This window comes from Diadema antillarum, unplaced genomic scaffold (genome assembly GCF_040938485.1).
Source record: "Diadema antillarum isolate AM-2024a unplaced genomic scaffold, OU_Dant_1.0 scf00000103, whole genome shotgun sequence".
Lineage (NCBI taxonomy): Eukaryota > Metazoa > Echinodermata > Echinoidea > Diadematoida > Diadematidae > Diadema > Diadema antillarum.
Genome location: NW_027270992.1, coordinates 5,646,350 through 5,658,932, shown reverse-complemented (window position 1 = coordinate 5,658,932; position 12,583 = coordinate 5,646,350). Strand labels below are relative to the sequence as shown.

The window sequence follows — 12,583 nt, the reverse complement described above, 5'->3', positions numbered from 1 at the left end:
CTTGTAAATTTGATCCTCGCGTAGTTAATGATTGCACAAGGATGTGGGTTTTACGTGAAGCAAAAGCCTGATTGGCTGGAACACAACTTATTGTGCCACACTCGAACATTTTCTTCGATATTTCATTTTCAGTGGTGTGGAACCGAAAGCCATCATGCAACAAATTAGGAGGATATTCGTCACGCTAAAAAAACAAACAAAACATGACATTGAATCTTCTGACCTTGTACGTGTACTGTGAGTGACTGAGTTTATTGCATCACCATAATGTAGATTTAGCACAGTTTTTCTGTTGTGACAGACAGTACAGGTAAGTTTCTTTGGTCCTGAAGCCAAGTGTTTGTGTATCACTGTTATCTTTAAAGATCCTCTAACAAAGTGCGATATATATATAAAAAAAAAAAAAATTGTTTTGTGTGCTTGCGTATGCATGAGTGTTTGCATGTTTTTCAGGAATTGTGCAATAGTGTAAAAAGACGAGTAAAACCTATGAATTGATAAGAATATTAATCCAGTCCTGTATGACAATTGTCTTTCCAGTGTAGGGGGAAAAAAACTGTACATATCATGGGACGTGTCCGCAAAAGAGTCAATGAATTTCACATACAGGCACATGCAATTCTGACCATGTAAGTAAACCAATAATCTGTGTAGATCGAGTAAAACCGAAGATCGACGAATTGATAAGAATATCAATCCAGTCCTGTACAACAAATGCCTTTCCAGTATAGGAAAAAAAAATGCTGTACATATCATGGGATGTGTCCGCAAAAGAGTCAATGACTTATTATTATTATTATCATTATTATTTCCTTTTATTTACACAGGGTGGCCCGGCCCGTCAGTAATCAAGTACTGTTTTCCAGGGGGCCCTGTAGACACATACATGCAAGATAATTAATAACAATCACAACAAATGACAATGAGAAAACGACTTTTACACACAGGCACAATTCTGAGCTGCCATGTAAGTAAACCAATAATATGTGTAGATAAATATGTCTTTCTACCTGGTGTCTGTGTGTATGGATGTGCGTGTGGAGAAGTGTGCATGTGCATTGCTTTTTCTGCTTTCGTCTCCTCCGCGACGAAGTTGCGTTTAATGTTGCTTTTCTATGGACGTTTTACGGATACCACACCATTGCACAACATCAAGATTTTGCAGTTCCTTTTTTAGTCGGTCATTTTAGCATTGCGGCCGAACGCGATGTGATGCTGAATCGTCTGCCGTCAACTGAGCTGGTTTTTACGAAAAGGTAGAGTTCAAATGGTTACTTTATTAATCTCTTGCATGATCACGTAAAAATATACTGTTGCACAATTTGATGTGCTAAATTGCATTTTGTCCCTTTTCACAAACGACGAGTGATCAGTCCGAAAGTTGTCGGTTCACGAATGTAATCTCATGTATCAGTCCCACTAATTGACTTTTGTGGAGGTCAAGTACCGGTAGTGTTCGACACCACGATACTGTAACGTTAAGTTAGAAGTGTAGATTGCTGCACTCTGCAGATCAGACATAGCTTATAGATATCTAGTTAGGTCCAGGGCATGTTGTGAGGTAGTGTGTGAGATCCTTGACCGAAAGATCAGTCTGTATCTGGTCGTCGGGGATATGTTCTGCGGAGACTGCATCTGGCTTCACAGTTAACGTCAAAAAAATAAAAGACTCACCCATCCGGTGTCTAACATGTTAGTGAGCGGTGAGATCCATGATGCCGCCCTCGCCCTCCCATCTCCCAATGATATTTTATTACATTGCTGGCATCTTCTCTCCCTTCTCTTAAATTTAAAACTTAGTCATACTCTTATCCCTATGTTGTTTGTCTGTAAATCATATGCAGTAGAATAAAAGTTGCGTGAGAAGTTAATGGCAAACACCAAAGCCAAGCCCAAAGATTGAAAAAGAATAAATGCCTGATTTTATCTCAGTAATTTAAGTCTTTAAAAGTTGCTGGCACATAGCATGCCATATCATGCCATGTTCAATCATACCATAACTTTAAGTTTTGATGATGTTAACTTAAAACAAGTTCCTCGAATACAGCATCAGGAAAAAAACAAAACAAAACATGAAAGCCTTGGAGTGTAACGAGCCCAGTACAAGTACACTAGTGGACTCCCGTTATAACAAAGTCCTCGGGACCGGTTTCAGTAGTTTTCTTTCGTTATAACCGAACAAATAAACAATAAAAAAACGAAGAGAGGATAATGTTGCGGCCTGAATTTTTATTTCGTTATGACGGTGTTAGTTAAAACAGGAAACAATGCACTGTAAACAATGAAGGATTTGGCATTAAGATTTGGTAGTATCTCAAGAATGTGTGACCATAGTCCATGGTATCAATAGTAAAGTAGAAAAGATTATTCAAAAGTGATAGAGGGCCTACATGATAGTGGTGTCTGCATATAGGGCAGAATTAGATTTGGGGTTGTTTGGACCTCAACTTAAAAAGAAGCAAACTTCTTGCTTTTTCATATTGGCATTGTCCCATTAGAATATTAGAATATGCTTACCTGATTATGACTTGATTGAGCACTTAAGTATTTTGATATGAATGTAAGTTTGACTTCTTCATCCATCAAAGTATCCTGTACTCTTATTTTGTAGCTTGTCTGCAGAGCTAATAAAGTATAATTGAAAATTTTTACTTCTTGCTCATTGACCAATGAATGAACTTCACAGCAGCAGTCTCTAGTCTGATGCGATGGGTCCTAGTAGTGATGCGTCTGACAGAATCCCACCAGTCAGTGCAGCTCAGCACTTGTCGAGAAGGAGTGCTATAAATGAAGACAACGGGACCTCTTCACCAGAATCTACCAGAACTATTTTCCAAACTTTGCAGCATGCTCTGCACAGGGTGGCCATCAGCCGGATAGCATTGATACCAGTGATTCATGCTTCATCAGTGCAGAGAGATAGAGAAGCCAATGCCAACAGCAGTGCTTCAAGGACTGATGGAGGAGCGAGAGATGCAGATGAAGGCACTGTTGCCATGGAAACATCTGATATGAAAGAAAAGAGTGGATGGGATAGGATACGAGAGGGCTATAGACACAAGTGAGTATTTTCCACACTGGTGATTGGCTTAAATATTTCAAAATTTATTGATGAAAAGGCACGATGAAAAAGTAAGCCTTTAACATTAACATTGAGGTAGAAAATTACGACTGCAGAGATGTCAGCCGTTACTTATTTGCAGCATTTAGTACTGTTTATTTTGCCCCAAATACTGCAGGTTTAATGTAAAAATAATGTTTTTTCCCAAAAGTTTATTACTATACCCCTCCCCCCCCCAAAAAAAAAATGCTTTTCAACCATCAGAATACTGCACTGTCTTTTGCAAGGTTAGCATCCCTGCAACTAGTGAGGGGGGAAAATGGTGAGGATGAAAAGTGCAATCAGCTTGCATATCTAAATCATTTATTTAACCTGATATCCCAGTAGGTTTGTATAAACTTAAAGGGGATGGCTAGTAACTGATCAGTGGGAATCAGTGGGAATGCTGGGGGATGATTGTTCCAATCCTTGTGGGATTCATTTAAGAGTACATTACATATTTATTGTTGTGTGAAAATTATTTGCTTCAGAATGGTCTCATATTCAAGTAATGTGCAGTTTAATGTTTCCAGGTTAGCATGCCTGTACAGTGACGATTCGATTAAACTGCACATTACTTGAATATGAGACAATTCTGAAGCAAATAACTTTCACACAACAACAGATATATAATGTACTCTTAAATGAATCCCACAAGGATTGGAACAATCATCCCCTAGCATTCCCACTGATTCTCAATGATTAGTTACTAGCCATCCCCTTTAAATATGATCAGTCAGAGGCTCCTGCTAAAATAATTTCCAAAATGCATTCATTTGTGAGTTATCAGCCTGTGGTAACTAGGATTTTAAAAGTTTCCAGCAGCTCTTATTTCATTCAGACTTGCAGGCAGAAATTCAAGATACTTGGCAGTGCTTTAAGTGCCCATTGCTGAATGCAACACTTCCGTACGTGATGTGCGATAAGTAATATGTTTGAAAAGTCTTGGTGCCTCAGCATGTGATTTTTGATTTATACAGATTTGACTTGAAAAATTACAGAACAAGCATAATTATCCTAGTTTTACTTAGGCTGAAATATCAGGAGATGACAAAATATAAATCAAGGAAATGTATATCCACAGTAATGTATTCATATACCTAGCTTTTGAATACCTGGTAGTTCAATCTTGGACACAGAAATCACATTCGCATTACATTCTTCCACCATGGAGGGCTCATTTTGCAACAATAAGAACTTGCTGTTTCTCCCTTATCAGTGATGTTGATGGATTCTCACGAGAGCTGTACGAACTGGTGATGATGTTCATCCTCGGAGGCATGCTGGGCTTTGTCTACGGGGGATTCCCAGCGTCCAGACATGCAAGAAAGAGATACATCCAGAGTAGTCAGGCCGCCATCTATCACAGCAAGCTTGAGGCTACGGTTTGTTTTTCCCCTCCTCATTCTTTGGTTACAGCATAACAAAAATTACTCAGAGACTGTTTGCAGCCTGTCACCACTAGGTGGAATGGGACAAGAGAGCTTGTAGTGATTGTAGTTTCTGTCACATTCACATGCAACTAAAGCCCTCTGGGATCAGAAAACAATTTATACAAGGCAGAACTGTTGTGAATTTTCTGATGTATGCATAAAGTAATGATTATGGTCAAAATCTTGCCAGATTGATGTCAAATATATGTGTTTGTTTGTTTGGGTTTTTTTTTCAGAATTTGTTGAATCAATCCTCTTTTGTTGTAATTTTGATATCATTGTTTTCACTATTGATGATAGTATTATTATCATTATCATTAATAGTAGTACATGTAGTTGTAGGAGTAGCAGTAGCGGTAGGAGTAGTAGTAGGAGTAGTAGTAGTAGTAGTAGTAGTAGTAGTAGTAGTAGTAGTAGTAGTAGTAGTAGTAGTAGTAGTAGTAGTAGTAGTAGTAGTAGTAGTAGTAGTAGTAGTAGTAGTAGTGTAGTAGTAGTAGTAGTAGCAGCAGCAGCAGCAGCAGCAGCAGCAGCAGCAGTAGTAGTTATTGTTAATATTATTATTATTATTATCATTGTTGTTGTTATTTTCATTATCACTATCCATTTAAAATGTATTCCATCTTCATTTGCTCATCTTCCCATGCAGGGTTCCTCATACAACGCTGCATCTCGAGGGATGATTCGCTATGGCTTCCGGTGGGGCTGGAGGACAGCCATGATAGCTGGAGGATACCAGTGAGTGAAGGCCAAAATGTGGGAGTGAAAGATTGTTAACAAGGATTGTGGTACACTGTAGTAGTCATGGAAAGGAATAGGTGCATCATTTAAGCTAGCCTGAAACATTTGATGATATCATTTTTATGTTCTCACTGTGCGGAAAACTGTCTGCATGTTCGCAAAGTACAACATGTATTTGTGAGGTACACATGATGTTTGAGAAACGATATTCCAAGTGAATGCACAGGTAATGGTATATCATGTTCATCCTGATATTTTTCTGGTAGGAAATACCAACCCGAATATTTGCATACGTGCAAGACAGAGGCATCGAGCATATTCTAATGCATGACCCTATATTGATCTGATAGGCTGCTTGTGCATTGTAAACTCTGCTAGTTATGGCTACATGAGAAAGTATTCATTCAGTCAGTAAAAGAGTCTCTGTCAAAAGGGAATAAAAAATTGTTATCACCATGCTCAAAAATATCATCTTGATCTCATGTGACTATGATTGATTTGATGCTTTCATGTTAAATCTCATTAGTATTGGTGTTCTGTAGGAACACGAGAAGAGATGTGCAACAAAAGACAAAACTGTACATGAAGCAATGTTTGGTCTCTCTCTTTTGTTTTTGTTTTTCGTGCGCAGTGGCATTGCCATGACTGTTGCCATGTACAGAGACAAGCAGGATCTTCTGTGCTACTCCGTGGCTGGAGGTGGGTAGAGTGATGTTGGTAGTTAATCCAGAAAGGATCACTGAGTGATAAGTGATGAACTGAAAACAGGGTGGTCCACGTGGGTCGTCAGAGCGTTGCAGCAAAATGCTGAAATTTTTGCATGACATACTGACCGGCATACCAAGAATTGAGAGAATACTGAATGCAAGAAGCTTGCAAATGAAATAACGTGTCTGCAAACGAATTAAAAAGTCTTGCTACAGTGGTTTTTTTTTTTCTCCTTGTATTACACATAATTTATGGAGTCAAAAGTTAACAAATATTAGGATTAAGATATCACCAGAGAGCATCAAAAACCAAGAGCTTCTGACCCTGGACCATGGCCTCAAAGGATTTCCTGCTTCGCCCTTATACACTGATGCAAAACATCATTTTTGTGTGAGCAATGTGCTTAAGTTCGATTTATGGGCAAACCTGTGCATATATGAGAGTTTAGACACAAGTAAATGTCTGTGTTTGTGTGTGTGTGTGTATGTGTATCAATGTGTTTGTTTGTGCTTGTGTGATAGGATTTCATTGCTTCACACAGTTCCTTTCCGATTCCATTATTAAAAGCATACTGTATTTCCCAGTTAATGTGTGAAGACAGTACTTAGTGGTATTTATGAACATTTGGCAGCTGGATTGAATAAGAAAAAAAGTATGATGCTTGCTTTCTTGAGAATAATGTAATTCTAGGGGGTGTTGCAAGAAAGTTGCAATCAATTGCAGCTTGCAGTTACAGACGCTTGCAATTGATTGCAAGTTGCAATTGATCTACAGTATCTATTGCAAGGTTTGCAACACCCCATAGGAGTGATTGTCCTCTGTAACAATTGAAGTGTTTACATTTCATGGATGACATCTCTTGAGAAGTCAGTGATTGCTGGTTACCTGTTGTTTCTGGCTATTGTCCACCGTTGCAGTGACAACTGGTATGCTGTTCCGCATGAATCTCGGTTTACGTGGGATGGTCGGTGGTGCATTCATAGGAGGGCTGCTTGGGTGAGTTTGCAGACAACTCGTACAATTCCTAAGCAAAACTTTCAACTTGAATACTGACAGTGCTAAGTGCTGACTGCCTATGTACAGTTTTTCTTTAGGCACCTTGCCATTGAGTTTAAGTTGAGAATTAACATTACATTTATCTTTGTTGAAGTGTATAATACAGGTAGCTTGCTAATTAGAATGGTTGGACATATGATAGCAATATTAGGTGGACATCTCCATCCCAAAGATGTGCTTTTGTTTGCATTGTTATGTGGAGTTTCTTTTTTTTTCTCTCTTTTTTTTTTTTGGAGCTAACAATTTGTTGAACTCACAAATCTTTTTATCAGCTGATATCTGTTAACACATAGAGTGTGCTCTTGATTTGATTTTTCTCTTCCATTTATCTTTGTGATGTGTTCTTTACCATTTTTTCATTACTGGGTAGATCTTTTGGAGGTTCTTCTGTTTGGTATGCTGCTTTTTCTTTTCTTTTCTTTTGTCATTTTGAAGGGAGATGATGGAGGTTCTGTGATTTTGTGCAGCATCAGCAATTTTGCTCAGAAAGCCAAAGCTACACATTTATCAGTAATGTAGAAAGAGTTACGTATGATTGATCAGTGGTTGTATCAGTATTACGTTTGTTATGCCAGTTGCTGCTGAGGCATCTCATTTCCCTGAATTGATCAGTACTGGTAATATGCTTCTATTTCTGATATATGGAACACAGCTGTTATGCTGTTTGCAGAGTAAGAACAAGGAGAGTTGCCAAACACATTCAAATGCTGCACAAAGTCTTTTCACTCCAGTCCTTCTGGTTTGCAAGGCATATGTCCATTTTAGCAAAGAATTTGACGTTACATGCAGACAAGTCCTGTAGTGGAGAAAACACTGTCTGCATGTGCATAGATTACACCAAAGGGGCTTGTATTGAAAGGGTATGGAATGAATTTATGTAGATTGTCGTGACAAGGAAGGACTTTCATATTTTACTGCAATTTCCATCATCAACAATCTTCCTCTTTAAAAAGAAATAACAATTTAAAAAAATTCCCCCAAACTCAGGATTCCCTCTGGGGCATTACTACTGGGCTTCCAGTACATCATGGGTGAGACATCGCTGGAGAAGTACAGGAGACTGCGCTTTGAGAGAAGAGAAGAGCGAGCAAGAGAAATGTGAGCTGCTTTCTGATATTTCTTTCTGTCCAAACTCATCAAAAAATTTCTCCTCTCAACAATTCATATACTTGCCTTGAAACATGGAAGCAATATATATTTGCATACAAACTAATTTGTTCAATAAATGCCAGTTCATTAGGAACTTGGGGTAAAAAGAATAATAGGTCCATACTATTAAGTACCCCTACTCATCTGCTTACACATCTGCTCCACGCAGATGATCCATTCAAGAAAAATTTGATTGAAATGATTATGATGCAACTCAATAGCAGGATGTAGCAAAAGACGGTTAAAGTACTGTATAGAGATTATTTCCCACATGCGCTTGCTGTACAAATCAGTGTCCACACTAGCAAATGGTGCTAGTTTGGGTTTGGCATCAGACATTGAAAGTGTACATTAGACCTGAAAACTGGTATGATAACATATACTGATGCTGGTTTGACATTGCACCTTTGAATGATGCGAATAGCAAGTTCGATATTTTGGAAGGCTTCCTAACGAAATGATGAATTTCAGTGCACTTTTATGGGTCACCTTTCATATGCATTACCAATGTTCTTGTATTCTTGATTGATTAAATAGACATGATGTATCCCATTTTTCTCTTGACTGCTACTCATATTTCTTTTCTTTCACATTCTTTCTATGAATCAGTCCACAAATCATTTTTGGATGCATGTGAGAATTCATGTAATCATAACATTCAGAGATTAGCCGTAACTGGCACTCTAGACCAATCAACTTATCTCATTGTTGGTCTGACACTGCCAGGTCTATGCGGATGCAGGTGACACCACAGATGATGGACCTCATGGAGGAATCAATCCAGCGCGGCAACCAACTGCTGGAGGAGAAGAAGCAAGTAGAGCTGACGTCGTCGACCACCACAGCTTCATAGCGATTACCATGTCATTTGAAAGACTGTTGAGATGGCAAACGATGAGGAGGAGCTCTTTGATGGTACATCAAAACAGAGCATTTTTTTCTCTCTTGTCTTTGTGGTATTCTGCTTTGTTGAGACTCACAGTTCTACTAAATGAATGATCAGGTGGCAGTTATGGGATGAGCTAGAAGGCATTTTTTCCCCCTGTAAATCTTCTGAGGCCCCCACCTCAAAATGCTTCTGATCCTTGAACCTTGACCAGATAATCCCTGAAGCAGCTCTTTTCGAACTAAGCTGGGATGGGATGTGCTGTGACAGTAGGTGATTATGCCGTCAATATTTTGTAGCATATTAACAATAAAAATAGTGATGTGCACACTAAAAATTCTGTAAGATTTACAGCAACATGGAACCACAGGAAGTTTCAGCCCTTTGATGACAGGAAAGGCAGCCTCCTGGAAGGTTTGGTAACTGGTTCCAGATGTGAGTTGTTCAGGGATAAAAAGAGAATTTTTAGGAATCAGTTGTTGCTTGGGGGACAGTGAGTTTGAGTTATGATCTCTTCTACTGATGTATGGAGCTTGGGTTATGAAGTGAGGAAGATGGATGTTGACAATATACATGTACAAGCAAGTCACCAGCAGTAATGACAGTGTTGAGGTCAGTCAGTGAATTGTACTCGTTTGAGATCTGGCTTGGAGTGATTCAAGTGTGGGCAGACTCCCATTGCAACAAGATTATTGGGACTGCAAGAATTTTCTCGTCATGCCAAAAATCTGCTTTACATGGATGCCCATAGAATCATACACAAATACACACAATGTGTAGGACTGCAGACTGTTATTGCACAGTAAATCAAGTCTCCACTTACAGGTGAGAATTCATCTTGTCAGCATATTTTTGTGTCAAATAAAAGAGTGTACTAAACAGTAAGTTTATGAACGTGTATTTGTGAACTATAATTTCAACCATCCATCTTCGTAGCATGAAGTCTACTGTAAAAGCTGATACTTTTGCGTGAGTAATTTTTCGCGCTCGGCCGGGTATTAAGATGGATTACGTGTGTTTTTAATTCCACGGAATCAGGACATTTACTACTGGAACATATGGCGTGCAAAAATACAATTGTATTCGCTTGCATTTATTTTTGTGCTAGCATCTGGTTGAGCAAAATGCACGAAAATTTCCACACCGCAAAAATTTCCACTTTTACACTTTTTTGTTTGTGGGATCTATTAGTGTCAACATGATGGGGGGGGGGGGGGGGTGTTCTCGCTTCCATTGATGAGGTCCTGCTGGTCCTATTGGACTGATAACATCCAGGGATGTGTGCCACATGTTTGTGAGTGTGTAATGTGTATGAGCTTGGTGCCCATCTGTCAATAATGTATAAATTGGGAAGTTGATCATGTCTGCTGTTCATTCAATCTTGTTACAAAAAAATCAATCAAGTGAAATGATGACCATTATACCATTCAAACAAAACAAAAAAAACCTCATACACACGAAATATTGTTTCCAAAATCAGCTTGCTACATGAACCAAGTTGTGCTATTGATATGCATTATAAAAACCTCCTTGAACTCTTTTATGCTCTTGTATTGGTTATATTGGAATTTGCCTGTAATTCCTTAGTTTTCATATTGCCCAAGAATGTAAGTTAGAAATTACTTGAAAAAAGTGGGCAACAAGCATACATTCGATTACATGCAGTCATCTTAGTTTTCAAAATGCCCAGACTACATGGATGGTATATGTAAGTTTGTTTGCTTTTTACACAAATTAAAAAAAATAAAAATAAAGACATTTGTCAGAAGCAATCAAGTGCAATACATTTGTTATCACAAGCTGACTGAGGTCTACCATATGATGCATTATTTTCAGCTTCTGTAAGCTTGTCCCTCCCCCCTTTTTTTTTTGCATAGAGAAATCCTTGTCCCATGATCCTTTGCAAAACAAGAGGGAACTTGTCTTTAATATCTTACAGGCACTTAGATAGTGGGAAGAAATGCTAGGCAGAAGAGGAATAATTAAAAAAAAAATTAAATTTTTGGCTAATGAAAAGCTGTAGTCGGGCTGAGTAACGTGTACCGATTGTGTCTCATTCCACTAACTGTGTATAAAAGAAGACCGTCTTCCAGAGCCAGTAGACCCAGCACATTCATGTAATGGAGGCCAGCGCTGTACTTTTAATAGACTGTTTGCTCATGCTGCAGGCATTGCCTTTTTCAGCTGTGTATGCTCAGTTGTCCGTGATGGAAATGTTACGGGGTGAATCATTACAAATGTCGGGAACTTGGTATCGACTTGCTAATGTGAGTCGCACACTGACATGCCTTCCCACTTACCACAGTGCCACTAATGTGGTGAATTTCTCAATGATTGTTCGTTTGCTGTGTGAATCAATTTGATACTGATCTGCACTTGAAGATTAAGAAAACTTAAAATCATCACTTGTATCAAGTAGTGAAATTTTATTTGTTTTCATTCTACAAATGTCATAATTGTACACCATCTTCTGCATGTATAATGTTGCTCTTATTTAAATAAAACTGCATTTAAAAAGCTCAAAATCCACACTATCCCAAGGCATAATTCAAAGGTCACATATACACTGAGAACAAATTAAAGCAATACATGTATTTCTCTCACGACAGGCAAATCCCAGAATGATGAAGGTTGTAGCTAATCCAGTTGACTTCATTATGATCAAATCTTGTCAAAAAACAGTATGTTTCCTTTTTGCTTATGTGCATGACAAAAAAATGAAGAAATTTTGATCATTAATTGGGCATTCTTGACACCCAGCCCGTCAGTATGGCATTTGCCTGTCTGTGGTAGTTGCAAAAAGATAGTCTGTGACAGTAGTAGTAATTTCAATCACATGCATACAGTACATACTGTTCATCAAAGAACACAAATCACTGTGACAGGATTTAAAAAAAAAATCCTAATTACCAAACATACAGTGATGGATCCTGCATCGAACCACTCATTCTAATGGTAAAGATTCCATCCTATTTCAACAGCTTTCAAAAAAAAAAAAAATTCAACAATAAGCAATACATCAATTTAAAGAAGGACAAGTCCTTGTAAATCAAATTTAAGTAGTTCTATTAACACCTGCCTTTATATCATTTTAAAACCAGCTGTCACTTCTTTTATTTTTCTGTCAGGGTTGCCTATCACCAATGCAATGTGTTTTGTTTTATGCCGATGGAGGCGGTGCCAATAATATAGTCACACATGGATGACTTGATGTAAACTCTTCAAACATCCACAAAAATTTTGTGTCCCTCTCCAAAATGCTTAAAAGAGATTTTACATTTATCTGTCAACACACTTGCACACAGTTTGCCTTGCATTATTGAATGGCTTTGTGTGTTTCAGCTCAGCTCAGCTCAGCCAAGCTTCAGGTATACATTATTAAAGCAGTGCATGCCTCTACAGACATGATGTATATCTCAATTAAAATACAAACAAACAGTAGATAACTTTTTCATGTCAAATCTCGATTCTAGATGGGGCCTACTAGTTTCATCAAATCTAGTCTCGCGGCGA

General features: G+C 38.3%; 1 protein-coding gene across 1 annotated transcript; it reads left to right on the top strand.

Annotated features, from left to right (window-relative positions):
- The first annotated feature begins 2,708 nt into the window (after positions 1-2,708).
- On the top strand, positions 2,709-9,280 carry LOC139719037 (complex I assembly factor TIMMDC1, mitochondrial-like). Its single transcript, XM_071630481.1, has 7 exons — positions 2,709-3,061; positions 4,320-4,485; positions 5,180-5,268; positions 5,903-5,970; positions 6,897-6,975; positions 8,023-8,133; positions 8,911-9,280. Exons 1-7 carry the CDS (start codon positions 2,709-2,711, stop codon positions 9,035-9,037), a joined length of 993 nt encoding a protein of 330 aa, XP_071486582.1. The 3' UTR covers positions 9,038-9,280.
- The last annotated feature ends 3,303 nt before the right edge of the window (positions 9,281-12,583 follow it).

Coding starts and splice junctions, on each gene's coding strand:
- LOC139719037 (XM_071630481.1), top strand. CDS start 2,709: ATGGGTCCTAGTAGTGATGCGTCTGACAGAATCCCACCAGTCAGTGCA. Junction 5,269..5,902: donor ATGATAGCTGGAGGATACCA/GTGAGTGAAGGC, acceptor TTTCGTGCGCAG/TGGCATTGCCATGACTGTTG. Junction 8,134..8,910: donor GAAGAGCGAGCAAGAGAAAT/GTGAGCTGCTTT, acceptor TGACACTGCCAG/GTCTATGCGGATGCAGGTGA.